The sequence below is a fragment of the Copadichromis virginalis genome, linkage group LG18 (genome assembly GCF_057382275.1).
Source record: "Copadichromis virginalis isolate Kocher_CV1m ecotype Utaka linkage group LG18, C_Virginalis_male_GT1.1, whole genome shotgun sequence".
In the NCBI taxonomy this organism is placed as follows: Eukaryota; Metazoa; Chordata; class Actinopteri; order Cichliformes; family Cichlidae; genus Copadichromis; species Copadichromis virginalis.
Genome location: NC_140635.1, coordinates 992,564 through 1,013,237, shown reverse-complemented (window position 1 = coordinate 1,013,237; position 20,674 = coordinate 992,564). Strand labels below are relative to the sequence as shown.

At 49.0% G+C, this 20,674-nt stretch overlaps 2 protein-coding genes and 1 gene segment (V, D, J or C); 2 read left to right on the top strand and 1 right to left on the bottom strand.

The window, feature by feature from the left end:
• Nucleotides 1-954: 954 nt before the first annotated feature.
• LOC146686831 (T cell receptor alpha variable 19-like) lies at nt 955-1,717 on the bottom strand. The segment is given in 2 exon segments: nt 955-1,350; nt 1,436-1,717. Coding segments are annotated over 2 exon segments (435 nt in total).
• A 5,929-nt stretch (nt 1,718-7,646) lies between these two features.
• LOC146686830 (uncharacterized) lies at nt 7,647-10,621 on the top strand. 2 transcript variants are annotated; one of them, XM_085440275.1, is made up of 3 exons: nt 7,647-7,917; nt 8,138-8,903; nt 9,019-10,621. In XM_085440275.1, exons 1-2 carry the CDS (start codon nt 7,746-7,748, stop codon nt 8,884-8,886), a joined length of 921 nt encoding a protein of 306 aa, XP_085296401.1. In that variant the 5' UTR covers nt 7,647-7,745; the 3' UTR covers nt 8,887-8,903; nt 9,019-10,621. The 2 variants fall into 2 exon arrangements, with proteins under 2 accessions (XP_085296401.1, XP_085296400.1); XM_085440274.1 differs by having other exon boundaries at nt 8,138-10,621.
• An 896-nt stretch (nt 10,622-11,517) lies between these two features.
• LOC146686829 (armadillo repeat-containing protein 1-like) lies at nt 11,518-20,674 on the top strand. 2 transcript variants are annotated; one of them, XM_085440279.1, is made up of 7 exons: nt 11,518-11,562; nt 15,820-16,016; nt 16,320-16,411; nt 16,687-16,876; nt 16,961-17,077; nt 17,257-17,331; nt 17,875-20,674. In XM_085440279.1, the coding sequence occupies exons 2-7, from the start codon at nt 15,855-15,857 to the stop codon at nt 18,064-18,066; spliced, it is 828 nt and encodes a 275-aa protein (XP_085296405.1). In that variant the 5' UTR covers nt 11,518-11,562; nt 15,820-15,854; the 3' UTR covers nt 18,067-20,674. The 2 variants fall into 2 exon arrangements, with proteins under 2 accessions (XP_085296405.1, XP_085296404.1); XM_085440278.1 differs by lacking the exon at nt 11,518-11,562 and adding an exon at nt 14,377-14,624.

Genomic DNA, 20,674 nt, shown 5'->3' with positions numbered 1-20,674 from the left:
TCATCACTAAATAAGGAATAAAATGTCTTCATGTCTGAACGTTCCTGCAGTTGGTTTGTGGTTGATGTGGATTTGCTGCTCATGTGAATCCTCCCACAGTGTTTCATTAGCAGCTGTAACCACAGTGACTCTGATAAAACAGGAATTAGCAGAATCCATCTGATATGAAGCTGTGCTTTGAATACCACTTCCCTCCTCTTTGAAGAGTAGTCAGATATCTGTGTTCAGGTTTTTGTACAGCCTCTTCTACACTTTGTATCACTGTGTTTGTAGAGCACAGTAGTAGAGAGCTGTGTCTGCCAGGGTTAGGGCTGCTATGGTCAGATTAGTTGTTGTAGAAGATGTTTGGGATCCATATCGATTATCAGGAATATATTGATCACTCCATGATCTTGCATCTTTCCAGAGTATAAACTGAGGAGCCTGAAGGTCAGAATGATGTCTGTACCAGTGAAGCTCAACACCATCTGCATCTGTCTCATAGCTACATGTGAGTGTGACAGATTCTCCTTCTGTTTCAGTGACTTCAGGTTGTTGAGGAGTGATTGAGTCTCCAGCTGTTAGTCCTGGAAAAAGAAAGAAGAAAAGTAGTGAAATGCAGTCTGTATATCTGCTTAATGCAGCAGCTTCAACTAAACTTTAATCCCTGTTCTTAAACTCACCTATAATGTGAGATAGAAGCAAAAAGAGGTGCAGCAACATGTCTTTGGAGTTATTAAAGCCAGACAGACAGCACATGAACAATGTTCTTCCACTGCAGCACAATGACCAACAAATAATGTCATTGGATGAGCTCAACTTCAGTGGGCGGGGCCAGTTTAATAGCTGAGCCAATCAAACAGTTTTGTGCTTCCACAGCAGCTCTGTCTCTGTCTCTGATCTTTACTGCTTCATTTCTCTGTTGTCTTTGTCATCAGTCCAATGACACAAGAATCAGAGGTGTAACAGTGTGTGGCTCCCTCTAGTGGATGTTGTGGAGTATTCTGTTGTCTTTGCTCCAAAGGTTTTTGTACAGAGTTTTGCTGTTTCCTGTCACTGTGGGCTGCAGAGCACAGTAGTACACAGCAGAGTCAGACAGCTGAAGCTTCTGGATCTTCAGAGGAACTGATCTGATGCTGGAATCCAGTGTGGAGGAAAATCTCTCCTTGAACTCCTCTGCTGTGTTTCCATCATCCCCACTATAGCGACTCAGGATGAATTTGGGGCTGTTGTTTCCATCCTGTTTGTACCAGAAGAGATAATTAGTTGTTCCACTGCTGTTATAGAGACAGTGAAGTGTCACTGTGCCTCCTGCAGCAGCAGTCTCTTCTCCTTTTGCTTGCAGCACGTTGTCTTTTTGTGCTCTGCATTCTGTAAAACACCAACAAACAGTATCAGTGTGCTGTTAAAGAATCACGTCAATGTTGATATCAAAGAAACAGAGTTGTGTTCATACCGAGGCACATAGCAGCCAGCAGCACTGAGATGAACAGAGGCGTCATATCTGCAGTGTAGAGTAACTGTGAGCTACAGCAAGTATAAAGAAGCTGTGATCTCTCTGTTTAGTCTTCATCAACACTAAGTTGGTGGATTAGAAGGAGGAGCCTGATCACAGTGACAGGACTCATTCACAGCCCTGTGTTATTCCCCCTGCTGACAGCTTCACACTCAGCACCACTCTTTAGCCTTGTTAGTGTTTAACACAGGAAACATGGCGAGACAATGCAGCGTGTAGACATGAAACACATGACAGGAACACAAGGAGAGGTAACTGGAAACAGATAAGTGGGACGAAGGCACGGACATAACTCACACGTTAAAGACAAGACAGACAAGACAGAAGACAGGAAACAACTCATAAACACAGAGACCCACAAGAAACATAAACCAGACTCAGACTCAACTAAGACAAACTAATAGTAAAACTAGAAAACATTATTTCATAAGTAATCAAAAATACAAAATAACCGAACTGACAACATCACGCAAACTAAACATTAACATAAGAAATCAAAAATACACACAATATGCAGATTGTAATGACCATTGATCAACAACCACTGATCAGTGTCCATGAGTCCCATTCACAGAGAGTTGGGGAATGGCTGCAATCACAGCATGTAAGATGGTGACAGATGTACCCTTAGGCCCCTCCTCCATTCAGAGATGGTCTTTCCCTTTTCACGTAAACAGCCTCCTTGACTCCGCCCTCAAACCAGCGTTCCTCCCTGTCCAGGATGTTACATCCAAATCAAATCAAATCACTTTTATTGTCACATCACATGTGCAGGCACACTGGTACAGCACATGTGAGTGAAATTCTTGTGTGCGAGCTTCACAAGCAACAGAGGTGTGCAAAATACAATAATGTAAACAAGCAAAATACAAGAATGGCTACATCTGAAACTAATAAATATATGTACAATATATAATAGTATATGCATTTCTGGATGTGTATATTAAATATTTTTCTACGTGTGTGTGTGTGTGTGTGTGTGTGTGTGTGTGTGTGTGTGTGTGTGTGTGTGTGTGTGTGTGTGTGTACACATATTTTACAAATTAAATAGAGTAAACAATGAATAGAATATATAAAATATAATATACAGAGTGAGACATGTGCAAAACAGTGGCATTACTGTACAGTATGGAGTGCATAATGTTAAAGTTCCAGTAGTGAAGCTGAGGTGTCTATGACGTGTTCAGCAGTCTGATGGCCTGATGGAAGAAGCTGTCTCTCAGTCTGCTGGTACGGGACCGGATGCTGCAGAACCTCCTTCCTGATGGAAGCAGCCTGAACAGTTTCTGGCTGGGGTGACTGGAGTCCTTGATGATCCTCCCCGCTTTCCTCAGGCAGCGCTTCCTGTAGATGTCTTGGAGGGAGGGAAGCTCACCTCCAATTATCCGTTCAGAGCACCGCACTACTCGCTGGAGAGCTTTGCAGTTGTAGGCGGTGCTGTTGCCGTACCAGGTGGTGATGCATCCAGTGAGGATGCTCTCAATGGCACAGCGATAGAAGGTCCTGAGGATGCGGGGGCTCATGCCGAATCTTTTCAGTCTCCTGAGAAAGAAGAGGCGCTGCTGCGCCTTCTTCACTGTTTTGTTTGTGTGTACTGACCACGTAAGATCCTCAGCCAGATGTACTCCAAGGAACCGGAAGCTGCTCACTCTCTCCACAGCAGCGCCGTTGATGGTGATGGGGGTGTGTACTTCTCTGCACCTCCGGAAGTCCACTATCAACTCCTTTGTCTTTGCGACGTTGAGGGTGAGATGGTTGTCTTGACACCAGTGGGTCAGGGCGCTGACCTCCTCCCTGTAAGCCGTCTCATCACCATTGGTGATAAGACCCACCACTGTAGTGTCGTCTGCAAACTTCACAATGATGTTGGAGCTGTTAGTGGCTGTGCAGTCGTAGGTGTAGAGTGAGTACAGGAGAGGGCTCAGTACACACCCCTGTGGAGCACCAGTGTTCAGTGTGATGGGGGATGAGGTGATGCTGCCCAGTCTGACCACCTGGCGTCTGTCAGACAGGAAGCTAAGGATCCAGCTGCAGAGGGAGCTGCTCAGTCCTAGATCCTGCAGTTTCCTGTCCAGCTTCGAGGGAACGATGGTATTGAATGCTGAGCTGTAATCTACAAACAGCATCCTCACATACGTGTCTCTCTTCTCCAGGTGTGACAGGGCAGTGTGTAGTGTCAGGGCTATGGCATCATCAGTGGACCTGTTGTGGCGGTATGCGAACTGTAGAGGGTCCAGTGAGTCGGGTAGTGCAGAGCAGATGAAGTCCCTGACCAGCTTCTCGAAGCATTTGCTTACGATGGGGGTCAGGGCTACAGGTCGCCAGTCGTTCAATGAGGAGATGGTGGAGGATTTGGGTACAGGGACGATGGTGGCCATTTTGAAGCAGGCTGGGACTACAGACAGAGAGAGGGAAAGGTTGAAGATGTGCGTGAACACTCCAGCCAGCTGAGCCGCGCATGACCTGAGGACGCGGCCGGGAATCCCGTCCGGACCTGTAGCTTTGCGCGCGTTCACCTTCCTGAAGCACCTCCGCACATCCTCCTCAGACACAGTGTGCGCACTGACGTCATCCACGGTGCGCACACTGTCCGGTCTCATGGTGTTCGCTGTGTCGAATCTAGCGTAGAATACGTTTAGATCCTCACACAGAGAGGCCGTGGTCTGCGGTGTGCTGGTTTTCCCTCTAAAGTCTGTGATCGTGTTTAGTCCCTGCCACATACTCCGCGGGTTGTCAAACTGTTGCTCCACCCTGTCCCTGTACTCACGTTTGGCTGCTTTGATCGTCTTCCGGAGTTGGTAATGTGCGTGTTTGTAGTCCGATGTGTTCACGGAGGCAAAGGCGGTGCTCCGTGCCGCCAGTGCCGCGCGAACATCTCCGTTAATCCAGGGGGTTTTTTTCCTCATCATTGAAAGAGTGTCCACTGGCCTGTAGGTGTAAACAGACTGCAGAGTCCTGATGAGGTGGCTCTGCTGTGTTGTAGCCAGAGGTTGTTTGGTTTCCCCGATGTATAAATCCTGCCAGTCCTCCTGCACTTAACAGCGTACACTATGTTACTCTGTTTGTGTCGGGGACCCGATCCGTGGACCAGTTTTTGGCGCAGCGTGTTTTGGGGTTTAAAAGCCACAGAGACCCGGTGTTTAGAAAAAATGTGTCTCAGCTGCTCCGATACTCTGACACGTACGGGATCACTGCAGGTTTTCTCTTATGCAGTGGTTGTTCTTCTCTCCTGGATCAGCTGGAGCTTTCTTTTGGCGCCTTCCCAGCTTTGACAAAAGTCCAGCTGGGATAACCACATTTACTCAGGGCCTTCTTGATGTGCTGTTTATAAGATCGGGGAAAGCTGCAGTCAGCTGAGACTGAAGAAGTCACCTGGATGAGCGACGAAATGTTTCCCACTGAGAACTCTTCCTCCAGATAAACTCAGAGGCAAAGCTGATGATCTGCTGGTCCTGGGTCAGTTCTCCCAGTGTTTTGAGTTTTCTTGTGTTTTTTCATTATTATAATTTATGTCCTAACAAATCCACTCTGTTAGTCTGGAGTTTATACTATAGTGCCTGGGTTGTTGTTCAGATTTTGATTGTTAGATTCCCTCTGTGTGCTTGTGTGAGTCCTTGTGTCTCGTTTCCCTCTTTGTGTTCCATTCTGTTTCCCCGTCATGGCGTCATGTCCCAATCCAGCGACCGCACGCTTCCTAGTCCGCGCAGTTTGCGTACTACGTACGGCGCGTACTAGGAAGTATGGAAAGTATTGAGAAAGACAGAGAGAAACACAGGGAGGAAGGTTTTGAGTTCTAGAGATGAAGGATACAGTAACTAGTCTGCTTCTAACTCCGGTTTACTTGACTGCAGTCAAAACATAAAGAAGGTTCTTTTCAGGAAAAGCCTCGGAGCCCTCAAGTTGGACCGCTCACTCCGCCATCTTCCCAGAATCACCCCCAAATTTGAAGCGTGGTCCGGTGGACACTTCATGGGCCCATATATCCCACAATTCATAGCGCGGCGGCGGGTGTGGATAGTTTTGCCGAATAATACGGCTGAAGAGTAAACTTTTAAAAGTAAGTACTGAATATGATGTTCAAATGTTTAATAATGAAGAACATTTAAACATTACTGTTGACCACATGTCGGCAAAGTCATGTGACGTTAGTGATGTTTGTACTAACTTGGTTTTAAAGCCTTTACAGATATATATAGTCGACCTTAATCTTACAGAGACTGTGATGATTTATGGATAATTAAAGTCAGTCATAAGAGCTAAGTTGATCTATAGTGTTACATCATATTCTATAAGGATGTTATGTGTTTGTAGACTTTCTGCCAGTTTGACCCATTTAGCAGACGTCAGCCTGTTTAAGGCTCTGATATCTATTCTGTGTGACTTACAGCAGTTATGACATGGTCTGATTTTCTCACCCAATAAAGGAATATTTCATATATCAGTCTACTCTTCATTCTATCAGACACAGTTATCACAGCTCGTACATTTGCTTTCTACACATGTATGTAAGCATTGAGCCAAATTTAGTAATGCCAACATATTAAAAGAACAATATTTGTGTCTTATGTATAAGACATATGTACATACACTTTTGAGTGAAGATTTAAGGTGATAGGAAATATAAATAACTGCAACTTGAATCTTTCAAGTTCAAGCTCACTGCTGTAATACACACACACACACACACACACACACACACACACACACACACACACACATTTACAGTCCGGTGGTCTCAGCCTCAGATACTCAGCTAATCAAAGTGATGTCATGACAAAAATGAATGACCAACAAAACATTTTTCTCCTTCGTTTCTGTCACACAAAGATGTAACGTTTCTCGCGGTTAGTATCATGGTTGCTAGGCAACCGGAACAGCGCGACGCAGGCTAGACCGTCCCATTTCACACGCCTCTCACTTCCGCACTTCTCGTACTCATAGTACGCACCGTACGTAGTACGCGTAGTGCGCGTAGTGCGCGTACTTCAAGCGTGCAGACCCTGAATTGGGACGCAGCCCATGTTTCTCCTGTGGCGTCATGTTAATAATTCACGTCAGCTGTTCCTCGTGTCTTCTCACGTCCTCGTTGTCCTTCTGTGTATTCATGTCAACGTCTCCGTCCTCCGTGTGTCCTGCAATCTGCCTGGTTTGTTTTGTAGTCCCACATTAGTTAATGTTGTAATCCTTGTGTTCAGCAGTAAAGCTGCTTTTGAGTTTACTTTTTGCTTGCCCGACGCGTCTGTGTTTGGGTCCAACGCTGCCTGCTTCACACACAGGCTAGTACATTTCCCTCCGTTGATAAGGCAGTCTGATATGGAGAGAACGTGTCCATAAGTGTGATTATCTGTTAAGCGAGGTTTGGACGTTCCAAATCTGGAACCAACCACCAGTCCGGGCCTGAGTAACCCTCATCACTGGGATCACTCTCACACAAACTCAGACCACATAATGTACTAATATAATATATTCTCCTCGGCATTCCCATGATGCACTGAGTGTTTCTTCTTCGCTTCTTTTGTCCTGTCTTCCTCCTCTCACATCAAACCCACTGTCACCAAAGTGCTTTCCCACAGTGGGTCATCTGATTGTTGAGTTTTCTCTGTATTATTGTCTTGACTTTACAATATAAAGTGCCTAAAAACAGCTGTTGTGATTTGATGCTATAAATCAGATTAAGTTGACTGAACAGTTTGAGGTTGGCACAGATCAGGTTCAGAGTTGGCAGACTGTTTATAAGGTTACATTCAAACGTTTATACTAAGTCTACATTTAAGAAAAGCATTTCATGAGCTCAAATTACAAACATTTCTTCATCAATAACTTAATGAGAAAAACTGAATGTTGGAGACCTTCAGGGCCTCAAACACGTTTCATAGATTTCATGGTTGATCTTAGGTTTGATTAATAATCGTGGTAACAGATGGACTCCATCAAGACCATGTGTGTGTCAGGTTTGCTCAACTGTTAACATGTTTTTCATTTATGTTATTACATAATAATGTTTTTTACTTTCTGTTTTGTTTTAGAATTGTTTCATGACTCTGTTCGTGTGTATTTCTGTATTTTGCTCATGAAGAACACGTCCGATCTCAAATCTGCAGGCGCAAGGAGCTGCAGAGGCGGAACAAAGCTCAGTGCGCCCTTCTGCCGGAACTTGACTGTGTGACACCAGGCGGAAGTATACAAAGAAGAGGCGGAAGCCCCGTTTTGTGAGCAGAGAGTGTGCTGTGTGTGAGCTGCGGCAGCAACGATGCCTTCAGTTCAGTATCTGAGAGAGTTCATCAACGAGCGACTAACTGCTGCTGCTGAACAAATATTCTTGGAGTTTGAAAAAACGATCGTCCAGTACGAGGAAGAGATCGACCGTCAGCGCAGACTGCTGGATATCACCTGGAAACCCCAAATCAAGCTGCACACAGCAGGTGAGTCTGTGTCTTCATCTAAAACCTGCCTTTAAATCACGGAGTCCCTGTTTGACACAGTTATAACCTCCGCTGTGAGCAGCATGTGGCCGCTGTCACAGCAGCTAACTGCTGTTTGACGGCGTGTCGGGTAGAGGACACAGGAACCAGTCCAGTTAGCTTTTACTGCAGAGCCTCGTTACTGATTAAAAGGAGCCATATTTATGTTTCTGTCCACCAGACGTCCCACAGGAACATGTCTGTAAGGAGGAGGAGGAGGTTCTCCCTGAGCAGCAGCTCTGGAACCAGGAGAGGAGCTCCAGTGTGGAGCAGGAGGAACCAGAACCTCCACAGATTAAAGAGGAACAGGAGGAACTGTGCAGCAGTCAGGAGGGAGAGCAGCTGGGACTGAAGGAGGAGACGGATACCTTCATGGTGACTGCTGCTGAGGAAGGAGAGCACAGTGAACCAGGAGGAGACGAGGAGCAGCTCCTCTGTCACAGCTCTGCTGGAGCTGAGAGCCAGGATCAGGAAGGAGGCAGGAGTGCAGACTCGGGACCGACTAGAATTATATATCGAATTCACTGTAACAATCCTGCACACGCTCGCATGTTAGCGCGTCAGAAGAACTCTGACGCAGGTAAAAAGACTTTAAAGTGTGATGTTTGTGGAAGAGCCTTCAAGAAAAAATGCCAAGTCAAAGAGCATCGCAAAATCCACACAGGAGAGAAACCGCATTCCTGTAAAATATGTCAGAGAAGCTTTACTCAAAAGAGCACCATGCTGCGCCACATGATAATCCACACTAAGGAGAAGTCGTACTCCTGCCTGACGTGTGGAAAGACCTTCAGTCAGAGCGGGAATCTGTACGTCCACATGAGGATCCACACAGGCGAGAAGCCGTATTCCTGTAAAACATGCGGGAAAACGTTCGCACGGAGCAATCACATGTTACGCCACATGAAGACTCACACGGGGGAGAAGTCGTAGTCCAAGAATGCATTCAGGTTCAAACACACTTTTTAGACTCAGTTTGTTGGAGTCGCTCGGTGAGGTTGGTCACATGATCAGTTTGACTTGGGGGAGGCGTGCTCATGTATTAATTTACTTTTCTTCTTCTAGACAACATCACGTCGAGTCTTGGAACTCTGTTAGTATGAATGAGAGGTGGTGAGTTGTGATATGATGAAGAGATGGAAGTGAAGCTGTTCTTCTGAGAGGCGACTGTGCAGCTGTGCTGACGTTTCACTGATGTTCGACACGCAGCTGTTTAAACGTTGATCTGAGGAGCTTTGAAAGGAAACCTTTGGACGTCTTTAAGTTGCCTTGAAGACGTTTAATCCGAGAAGCTTCTTCAGTTCTAAGAGCAACTGGTGGAGAGTCACGGATTTAAGCCCTACAGGACAAGACTCATCAGTATACCTGCAGCTAAAGGTCAAAGGTCACTCTCTGAGGATGCCAATGTTCACATTTTGGACAGAGAGGACAGAGGGCGGGGCTTACCACACCAACTGTCTGCCATCTATAATCCAGTTTTGAGATCCCTCCCCAGACGCCTTAACGCCCACTCACATCCTGGGCCATCTGACCTCAGGAAGTCACATGATAAGGTGGGCCAGGTTTCACAGTGAGCTCACCTGAAACCCTGGCTGATTGGGACCCACACCCGCTTTCACGCCATGGCCCATGTGATTAGGTGGACTATCATCAGGGGGTCATTGTCCCTCTTGGGGGGAAACTCCCACTGGGCTTCTCGGATGAAACGTCTTAAAGGCGTCCCGGCGCTTTTCTTAGACTAGGATGACCTGGATGACCGAGAACCTTCACAGACATGTTGAAACACTCGTGGCTTTAATTCATGTTACTGGGTTTGACGAGTGTGACAGTTGGTGACCTGAAGGGTTCATGCAGGGCTGTTCTAACATTTCCTCAACTGCAGAAACTCGAGCTGAGCTAAAATTTTAGTTGACTGAAGTAAAAATGGAAATAGACCGCACAGTGAAAGCTAAATAACGTGTCACTGAATACATAACTGCAGTTTTATTGGAGTGATGAGAGGCGGCTGAGCTGCTCCCGCCTCCTCGGGCAGCGGCGCGCGCCACGTTGCCCAGGTGGTCTCCAAGGAAACCAACTTTCATGAGAAAATGAAACGGGCTGAGGTGACCTTCGATATTTCAGTGATATTTGAAAAAGGAGAGGGCGCACCCCCCTGACTGTGACTGAGCACAGTCAGCAGGGACTGAAGCGCCGCCTCATGGCTCTCCACCATCGCCACGGCGATCGGGGACCTGCAGGCTCAGACAGATTATAGATGATAACCTCGCAGCTGTTTCACACTCTGTTTTCTATAAAAGCTGTTTTGTAGGATTTCTTTGAGACTCTGGAAGAAAACATGTTCGATGACGTCTCTGCTTCAGTAGAATCAGAGGCAACAGTGTAAATATGACAAAGATGCAGCTCTGATCTTCCGCCTGCATCGAGGTTTTCTTCTTTACCTCCATCACTCTGTTTGCACCTGAACGTTTAGTGGAAGATGTTTGGTTTGTGTCCTCAGTGATTTTTGGATTGAACTCAGATGTTGAACTTTGTGTTTCAAGCATGCTTTGTTTTCAGTTCACATCTTTTTAAACGTTTCCGTCTTTAGAGCTGACACTAACAAACTGTACGAGCTGTTTGACGTGTCGATGTGAAAGGATCTTTATAAATAAAGTTTCCTTCCACAGCAGCTCTGTCTCTGATCTTTACTGCTTCATTTCTCTGTTGTCTTTGTCATCAGTCCAATGACACAAGAATCAGAGGTTTAACAGTGTGTGGCTCCCTCTAGTGGATGTTGTGGAGTATTCTGTTGTCTTTGCTCCAAAGGTTTTTGTACAGAGTTTTGCTGTTTCCTGTCACTGTGGGCTGCAGAGCACAGTAGTACACAGCAGAGTCAGACAGCTGAAGCTTCTGGATCTTCAGAGGAACTGAATTTTCTTTCTTGTTGATTTTAGCATCAAATCTGTCGTTGTTGAACTCTTCAGATTTTTCTGTTGTTTCTGAGAAAGATTTCAGCATATACTTCGGGTAACTGTTCACTTCTTGTTTATACCAGAACAAAGTGGGGCCTGTTCTTGTTGTTTCAAATGTACATCCAAGTGTAACTGTGTCTCCTTCAGCAGCAATGACATCTCCTTGTTCCTGGATCACTTTGTCTTCTCCTTTACACTCTGAGGAAGAACAGAACATGCAGAGGAAGAGATGGATCAATAAACATGATTAAAAACTCACCATTAATCAGACTCACACATTTATTTAAGCAGAGGAAACATGTTGATGTTTGTATCTCACCAAAGAAAAGAGCAGCAAGAATAATCCACAGCCAATGTTCCATCTGTACAACAAGGTTTAAATCAACAGGAGAAACTAGCTGATGTTCAACATTCAGTCTGAGAATTGTTCTCTTCACAGCAGCACTTATTATTGACACAATGGTTAAACACAGTGCAGAAGGAGAGCCCCGCCTACTGGATGATGTCGCCCTCTGTCTCCTCTTTGAGTCTCACTTCTCTCACTTCCTCTTCCTCCTGGTTCACAGACTGTGAGCAGCAGTTGAATCCCTGTGAGGAGGGAGGATGGAGCACTTACTGTACATCTCTGTCCTCTGCTGCTGTGGACGGTTGACCCGAGGTATTTAAACTCTACCTTCACTTCCTCTGCTCCTTGCAGATTCACCGTCTCTGTCCTCATACATGTCCTCCTCCTGACTCCCTCATGCAGGACCACAGCTCCTCTCTCAGCAGCCAATCATCTGTTTTCTCTGATCCACCTTCTCTGAACTTCTCCGTCACCTCCCTTAACCTACAGCAGCTCTTTCCTATATCTTCATGGTGGTTTAACTCTCTGTAGTTACTGTAGCTCATCCTCAGCTGCCCTCGCTTCCTCCTTCCTAATCCTCTGCACTTCCTGATTCGTTGACTGTCCTCCATCCTCCTCTTTTATTTTCTACATTCATCAGCTCCTTAAATGCTCCTTCACCTTCTCAGCAGCCTCTCTTCATTCATGAGTACATTTCCACCTGTGTCCTTAAAGCTGCTGCACATCCTTTCCTGTGTTTGCTGCACACCTGTCCTGCCGTTACACCTGCCTGCTCATTGTTCTTCCTCATTCTCCTCTTTCCTCTGTCCACAGACACACCAAAGACCTTCCACTCTTTTCTGCTCCAATCTCCACTCTGTCCCACTTACTTCACACTTCCTGTTCTTCTTGTCTCCAACCTGTGAGGCGTGCACACTGATAACATTAATCATCTCACAGCCCCACCCCCTTTGGCCAGCAGTAGCACAGTTTCCATGGAGACAGTTGTTGTTATCCTGGGTCAAACGTCTTCCTGATGCAACCCTCCCGGTGTATTCAGGCTTGTGCGCACGAGCTCATTCGCTGTTCCGACCGTCTGCAGAGTTCTTAATATTATCGTTAAATAACCGTAGCTGCCGGCTTGTTTGAGTAATCTGTAAATGAAGCTGCTGCAACCTCAACAAGTCCCTTCTTAACAGTTGACCTGTCACACTGCTCCCACTGCCAGACTGCAGCTGCACCTTATGTACATTTTGTAGTATTCACTCCACCTCATTCATTTCTGTATTTTATGTATACAAGTTTAGATTCGTTATTTATAGTTGATTTACACAGCGTGTGTGTGTGTGTGTGTGTGTGTGTGTGTGTGTGTGTGTGTGTGTGTGTGTGTGTGTGTGTGTGTGTGTGTGTGTGTGTGTGCGTGCTGTGCTTGAGAGCCACCATCTACCGGAACCAAATTCCCTGTATGTGTCTGCACATATACTTGGCCAATAAACACGATTCTGATGATTCTGAAATCACAGTCTAGGCCTCGCGGTGCAGCGGGGGATCCTGCAGACTCGACGACCTGCGGCTAGAATGTGCTTTTCGTGCAGTATGAAGGGAGGCGTGCTTGTAGTGAAGCTGGAGTTGTACTAGATGTGTTTGGACCTGCTGGAGCAGATGAAGAGCTGCTGCGTGTTCAGCACCAGCTGTTTGTGCGTCTCCTTCCTGACAAGCTTTTTGTGCAGCGACTGTGGCTTTGCTGTCACTGTGGGCCTCGCAGCACGGCAGCTGTTCCTCCCTCAGCTCAGCGAACAGCGCCCGGCTCTTCGTTCTTCATCCACAGCTGTCCTCGCTCAGTCAGCTCAATCGGACTCCTTCTGCACCACCGCCCCCTCCACCCTCACAGTCACACACAAACCTTACAGTTTATTCTGGGGGTCATCAGCAGCGGTGTGTGCAGGTCAGGGGCTGGTTTTACAGCAGAACGCTGCAGCAGCTCCTCACGCTCTCCTCTCATCTTTGCACTACAGTCTTTGGCTTTGTCTCCACCTGCTGGACTGAAGCAGCTGGAAAAACAGCCCTCGATCATATTTTCAATTTTGAAAATGTTTCCTCCCTAATAAAAATGTAGACGAAGCAGATACAGCAGTGAGGGCAGCTGTCACCTGGTGCCTGTTTGGGTGTTTTTGTTCTAGTGACATAAACAAAGGCTGTTGGGCACCTGTGCGTGGCCCTCTGCTGCCCTCTGCTGGACAGCACTGAACGCTGACACGTGCACTCTGCCACAGTCACGTGCTTCGTCACTTCCTCAATTCGCACACATTTGTTTTAGTGTGTTTAAAAGCGAAGTCCAAAGAAAATATTAATGCAGGGATTTAAAAAATCAGGTTGAGGAGAAAACCTCCGCAGTCCGCATTCATGTGCGCGTCATGTCACCCAGAATCACGCGGTAAAAGCTCGCAATGACTCATTTTCTCTGGAAATGCAGAACGATCGTGGCTGTCTGACGGTGTGTGGGTTCAATGAAGACAAAGCAGCAACAAAGCGTCACCTGCAGATCTGTAACTGGCTCCACATTTACCTGCTACCTGAAGTCTGATGTTAAACAGTGGTTGATGTTTGCTTTAATAAAACGTGTTTGTCTATGAGTCAACTCTGAGCTGAGCTCCTCAGGATCAGCTGATTTATTTTGTACAGAAACTTGAAACATTTCACGAAGCTAAATCTTCGGAGTCACAGGAGCTCCGATCACTTCATTTTCATCCCGCACGGGTCCAGGAGAGCTTCCAGGCAAACATGTTTACTCTGGTAGAAACTGCCACCAAATTAATGTCACCGGGCAGGATATGCTTCCTCCTGTGAGCATCTCACTCGGAGCCAGCTCTGCGCACCTCCAGTGTTCACAACAGGAAGCTAAACTGCTTTACTACGGCCACAGTTTCTCCAACACGTGATAGAAATGTGCAGGTGAGATAGTGCCACAGGTGAAAACAGGAAATGAGCTCATGGAAGTGTTTTAAATCCACTTTTTAAAACTCAGATAAATGTGACGTTTTTGTCTCCAGCTGATCCTGCGTCAATTTCCGGTTCCTTCAGGGCGCGGCGCCATTAGCTGTAGGAACAAAGCAGCTCATTGGTCGGCGCGATCAGGTGGTCTCGGCTCAGCCAATCGCAGGCTTTGATGTTGCGCCGTGGACGGCCGGGTGGCGTTTAGCAGGAAGCATTGCTGCTTCGGTTCACGGCGTTTTCCTCGAGTCGTTAACGGCGCCGGAGACTGAAAATCCGCGCGCACGCGAACCCCGAAGAGGTGCGGATTCGTCACCACCGCGCGAGGCTGCCGGAGGAGAGGCCGACCGGACAGCCCACGCGACCAGTTAGCCGCTAGCCGGCGCTCGGTGTCCGTCAGAGAGGTGAGTGCTCCCGGGGCTCGGGCAGCCGAACACAGCGCCTGAGACCCGCGCTGAGCCGCGACCGCAGGCCGGCTCCAAAGTTAGCGCGAGAATCAGCTGATTTAGCTTCTTCCGGCTTCTGTAGAAAGAAACACGATCAAAGACGCAATAACGGAGAAACGGCAGACACGGGGGAGGTTTCCGGTCGGTTCGGCAGCACATTAACAACTGACATGAAATACAGGGAGGTAGGACAGGTGGGTCCATCCAGACTTCAGTCTGACAGCTGTCAGAATCAAATATATCAGAGCGTTTATAGAGCAGCAAGCATTTCTCTTCATCATCATCAGCGAGGCTCCTCTAAGGAAGACGTTCCTGTGTCTGTTCATGAAGCTTTAGATCCAACATGAGTTTATCAGCTGGAGGCCGGACACCAGCAGGAAACAGCCCTCCGGCCTCTACAGCCTCAGATGTGCTCTCATTAATATCTCTGCTGAACGCTCTGACGGGTTATTACAGACACCTGCATCCAGCTGCGTCTCCTACGAGTCCTCCCACAGATGAGCTTCATCTCCAGCATCCTCTCCACCCACTGCTGCAGAACCAGGACAGCCATCACCGGCTGCAGAGGAGGATGAGAGGAAACGAGAGGGGCCGGGTCGTTTCCAAACAAGAGCGAGGGTCTAAGGCTTACCTCCTGCTGATGGGACTGTGCTGTCCAACACCCCAGCAGCACCAAGCTTAACTACAACTAAACTGAAAACTAGAGCGCGATGTGACAAAGCGTCCAGTTAACGTAGATGTGAAAATGAAGACCAGGTGAACTAGAATAGAAACAGAGGAAACATTGCTAGTTTCTCACAGCTCTGGTTCGTAGTGCAACACCTGCACTGACCTTCCTGAATCGGTCCCACGCCCTCTGTGATGATTAAAAATACTTAATCTGACACAGGGTCTAATAAAAACTGTCTGACTACGGTCCTCGTATCTCCTCGCCCCCGTGCTGCCTCTGATCCTGAGGTCACCAGGTCATGCTGTTTACCTTCTGATGTAAAGCTCTTAGAGGCTGTTGTCAGGCTGTGAATACAGTAAAATGTGTGTGAGGGAAACACGTTTTCTGTTTCCCGTGATATTCATGGTCTGGGGTTTCTCAGAGGTCAGAGGTCGTGAGAGGAAAATAAATGACGTAGAATACCTTACTCTGCTCGCCCCTCAGCTGCTTCTTTTATGGGCGAGTGAACGGCAGCAGCCATGACCGCCGAGCCGGACGCGCTGGCCGTGGTCAACCAGCTGAGGGACCTGGCCGCCGACCCCATGAACCGCAGGGCCATCGTCCAGGACCAGGGCTGCCTGCCCGGACTCATCCTGTTCCTGGACCACCCCAACCCTCAGGTGGTCTACTCCGCCCTGCTGGTGAGCTCACAGTCCAGTGGAAACACATAGACTCTGTCCAATAGAGAGAGGGCGGAGCTTACATGAGGATTTCAGACACCCGGATCAGCTCAGCTTGATGTAACACCTGTTGTGTACAAAGATCTGCTCCAGGTGTCTGAACCCAAACATCAGAACGAGTTGGAGGCTGCTGGTCGTCGGCGCTGAAACGCCTCGAACAGCAACAGAATCTGTTATTTTAAATCAGACGATATTTGAATAGAGTTTGGTGTGGGAAGCCGTCTCTCTGATTCAGTTTCTGACTCTTTCCGGGTGTCCTTCCAGGCGATCCGTTACCTGGCAGAATGTCGAGCCAACCGGGAGAAGCTGAGGGCGGAGCTGGGGATGATGCTGAGCCTCCAGAACGTCATGCAGAAGTGAGTCTGATGGAGCTGATCCAGGTTTCTGCAAGCACAGTAGCAAAGTGACTTCCTGTTTGCTGTGAGCTCTAAGAAACAAGTTTAGAGGAGAATAAAGGAAGAAGGAATGTCGTGAGTCGCTGCTGATCGTGGCGCTTTATCTCGTCGATATCAGTGACGTGTACGTAGAGACCAACCTGCTCACCCGCTCGTACTTGCAGCGCTGTGAGCAGAGCGCTGACGCTCCTGCTGCTGGGAAAACGAGGTTCCACAGCTCTGCTCTTTCCATCCAGGTCGACCACGCCCGGCGAGACGAAGCTGCTGGCGTCTGAGATCTACGAGCTCCTGCAGGCGTCCGGCAGCGCCGACTCCGAACCGGCCGAGGAGGCCGTCAGCAGCCGCCGTAAAGCCCAGTTCTTCCTGGGCTCAAGCAACAAGAGAGCCAAGACCGTCGTCCTCCACATCGACGGCCTGGACGACTCGGTCAGCGCGCCTTTCACTCAGTAATGATTCCCTTGGCGTGGGCGGTGGGAGGAGTCATGAGCGTTTTGTTTTGTGACCCTGCAGAGTCGGAGGAGTATGTGTGAGGAGGCGCTGCTGAAGATCAAAGGCGTGATCAGCTTCACCTTCCAGATGGCCGCGAAGAGGTGCATCGTCCGCATCCGCTCGGACCTGACGGCCGAGGTCAGACCAGACCACGCCCCCTCGTGGTTCTCGCTGTATAATCACGTGATCACAGCTTCCTCCTGAAATCTGCTTTTGTTCCTTTGTTGAAGTTTTTCTGTCATTTTCTGTGAATCAGCTGCTGAAATGTGAGTTTCAGGAGGTCGTCTGTGAATGACTGACGGTGTTTTTGTGTTCAGGCTCTGGCGTCCGCGATCGCCGCCACCGAGGTGATGAAGGCGCTGCAGGTGGTGAAAGGAGAAGACGGAGACGAGGTCAGTTTGGCTCTCAGCTCGTTCGCACGTCACGCTTGCTCTCGTGCTCGCAGCTTCGTCGTTCGCTCTGACGTTGCACCTAAAAGCACCAGAAGAGAAGGTGGAGCAGTGCTGTCAGCTGTGGGCTTTAAAGAGCTGAGACACTGTGTGGCCAGCAGGGGGCAGCAGAGACACACTCACACCTGGTAGTTAGAAATGTGCTCGCTCAGCCGGCTGTCACTGTGGAGTGCCCACTCAGGCCTGCTGCATCAAAGACTTCACGTTACAACATTTCCTGCTCACACAGTAACACCCAGTTTGCACCCACTGTGGGCCTCCCACAGGTGGAGCACCAGCCGGGTTTACTACACCCGGCCGATAACACCATCAAAGTGGGATCAGTGGGAGTGGGTGTAGCTCATGTTTGTGAGCGTGGCAAGATGACGGGCACGAGTTCACTGACAGGAAGACGCACAAAAACCAAGGGGCGGGGTCATTCTTAAAGAACAGGTGTGCAGCCTATCGCAGCGCGTCTAACGTGTGCGTTCCCGTCCGTGTGTGCAGGTCCTGATCCCGTTCCCGGAGGACGGCTCTGTGGAGGTGGAGCAGAACGTGGACCTGCCGGACTACCTGCCGGAGGAGGAGAGCCCATCTCAGGAGCCCGACAAGGCGGTGAGCCGAGTGGGATCGGGGCAGGACGGAAACAGCTGGCTCGGAGCCGCCGCCAACTTCCTGTCCCGCTCCTTCTACTGGTGACCGGGCGGAAGGGTCGGCGCTGCCCCGCGGCCCCGCCTCCCCCCGTCGGACCTTCGTCCTCGTCTCAGAACAAAAACTCACAGCTGCCAAATCAGGATGTTCAGCTGGAGAGACGACGCAAAGTGTGAAATGTTGCCGTGGAAACCGTTTCCTCCTGGGGTCCCACGCTCAGTCTGACCTGCACGTGGCGACGTCCTCTCCGTGAACCAGTCCTTGTGTTACAAACCAAAATGTCTTAACAGACAGGAAGTGAACAAACGCCGAGTCAGAACAAACGAGACTCCTCCTCCTTTATACTGTTTATTATTTATTCGCCCTCGTGCCGTTTGACGTGTTGGAGCGGCGGCGGCGAGCCGTGCCTTTCAGTTTCTCTGATCACAAACTTCCTGCTGCTTCCTTTGGGGCTGCAGAGATCGACCAACACGAGCGAGAGAAGAAGAGGTGGTTAAACACTGCGCCGGGCCGAGCGTTTCCTGTAATGTCTGAGCGCGGGCTCGTAACGTGAGCCGCGTGTCGGGGTCAGAGGTGAACGACTGTTCCGCTGTGTGGCAGATGTGTTAACGTGAGGAAGGACATAACCACAGCTCAGTCAGCTGAGACCCCTCAGGGCTTTGTGCCGCGTGCTGGGGACACGGAGCAGATCATGGCTGCGTCATTAGAGGAGCACGCGCCCGCTTTAACCCTCTGCTGCAGAGGCGTTTACTGACCTGCAGGCTCAGAAGCACAGGTTGGAGCTGCGGGGGTTTGCACAGGTAAAAAAAATGAAGCTGCTGCTCCATCAGTCAGCCCTCGGGGTTTCCACGGGAACCATCACGTACCTTGGCTAACTTCAGCTATAAAACTCCTGACTCGTGTCCCTGTGGGCAGACAGCTCACAGCTTCACTGAGAGCTCAGAGGACTTCATGTTCCTGCTGTCCACTGTTGTGCAAGTTCCACTGACCAACCACGTTTGACCTGTGGTCCTCGTGGAGTGGAAGAACGTGTGGAGACGGCAGCAGTCGCCTGAAAAGAATCCAGCTTTTAAATGTGTTCAGCTGATGAACAGGAGGTGACCTGATGATTCCAGACTTGTGTGTGTGTGTGTGTGTGTGTGTGTGTGTGTGTGTGTGTGTGTGTGTGTGTGTGTGTGTGTGTGTGGTCCCCACACACCCAACCACCTCCAAATCAGGACAGGAACGTTTGCAGTTATTCAAACAGGCGGTCCGACACGGTGCCTGGGTCCTTGCTCCGGCTGTGATGAGGTGCACGAGCCTTTCTACACTCATGTCCACCATCACGCCGCCCGCTGCCGTCACGTTTAGCAGAGAGCGTCAGTTTAAAAGCTGCAGGCCGATCAGAGAAACTGAAAGGTCACAGGTTTGATTGCCGACCACCGTCGTGTTTATGGAGACCAAAGGGTTGGAATCACCACCTTTTTTTTATTAAACATGGTTTAATGTGAGGCTGCTGAGTGTAAACGGCGTGCGTGTTACTCTGTGGACGACGCGGGGAACAGGAGCACGATCCAGTGACCGCTCGCTCCGAGCATCAGGTCCAAGGAGCTTTAACGAGCTCGTTAAAGAATCAAAGCACAGTCGATTGGAGTGAAATTTGCAGAACTTTTGACAGTCTGACATCATTTCCTGTTTCCCCTGAACGCTCGCTCACGCTGTGGTTTCCGCTCAGCGGCCAATCAGAAGCTTCATTGTTGATATTTCAGAGTGAAACAAACTGATTTGATTGGCAGTGGAAGTGACCTTTGACCTCCATATACAGATTTCTGCTGTCGTCTCATTCTGTGTTGATTGTGTACCTGCCAGGTGTGCTCACGACTCCACCCACAGAACGCACGGTCCAATCACATTCAGAGTAGCCTGTTGAATCCAAACGCGGTGTCGGCTGAATCTAGGACAGCAGGTAAACGCATCGGTGATGTCATTGGCGTTTCCATGGAAACGCTGTATAAAACGCCCCGTCGTAGAGCCTCCACAGAGCGTCGAGCTCCAACCCTCGGGTTCCTGAGGATGTCCCGCTCTGATGGTAACCACGGGACCGCTGAAGCCGCCTCTTCCCGAGGAGGGCGACGCCCCGCCTCCAGGTTCTTGACTGATGTGTTGTGTGACATCACGGTTCTGCCGCCTCGCTAAACGCTCGTGTTAAAGCCGAGCTCTGAGCACTGCGGCGTTTTACAGCGTTATTACAGGTCATGTGACCGAAGCATCTTTAAAACAACACCCAGCGCACATGGGTGAGCTGTTCTCCACCCGTGCGCGCTCTTCTCCACCCGTGCGCGCTCTTCTCCACCCGTGCGCGCTCTTCTCCACCCGTGCGCGCTCTTCTCCACCCGTGCGCGCTCTTCTCCACCCGTGCGCGCTCTTCTCCACCCGTGCGCGCTCTTCTCCACCCGTGCGCTCTGCTCTTGTTTCCTCTGCTCAGGTCAAAGTGTGAAGTTTCACATGTGTCAGAAATAAAAGCTTTTCTTCGATGTTGTGTTGACGTCATGTTTTTGTTTTCTTCGCTGAAACCAGCTGAAACTCGTGCATTTTCTTCATCGTGTGTTCATCGTGATGTGTGTTGCCGTAGAAACGGTCTGTGTGGTGACTGCTGAATAAAAACTGGTGAACCTCG

Excerpts from the sequence above, each read along its gene's own strand:
- LOC146686830 (XM_085440275.1), top strand. The coding sequence starts at position 7,746 with ATGCCTTCAGTTCAGTATCTGAGAGAGTTCATCAACGAGCGACTAACT. Across the intron at positions 7,918-8,137 it reads AATCAAGCTGCACACAGCAG|ACGTCCCACAGGAACATGTC; the intron begins GTGAGTCTGTGT and ends TCTGTCCACCAG.
- LOC146686829 (XM_085440279.1), top strand. The coding sequence starts at position 15,855 with ATGACCGCCGAGCCGGACGCGCTGGCCGTGGTCAACCAGCTGAGGGAC. Across the intron at positions 16,877-16,960 it reads TCGACGGCCTGGACGACTCG|AGTCGGAGGAGTATGTGTGA; the intron begins GTCAGCGCGCCT and ends GTGACCCTGCAG. Across the intron at positions 17,332-17,874 it reads AAGGAGAAGACGGAGACGAG|GTCCTGATCCCGTTCCCGGA; the intron begins GTCAGTTTGGCT and ends CCGTGTGTGCAG.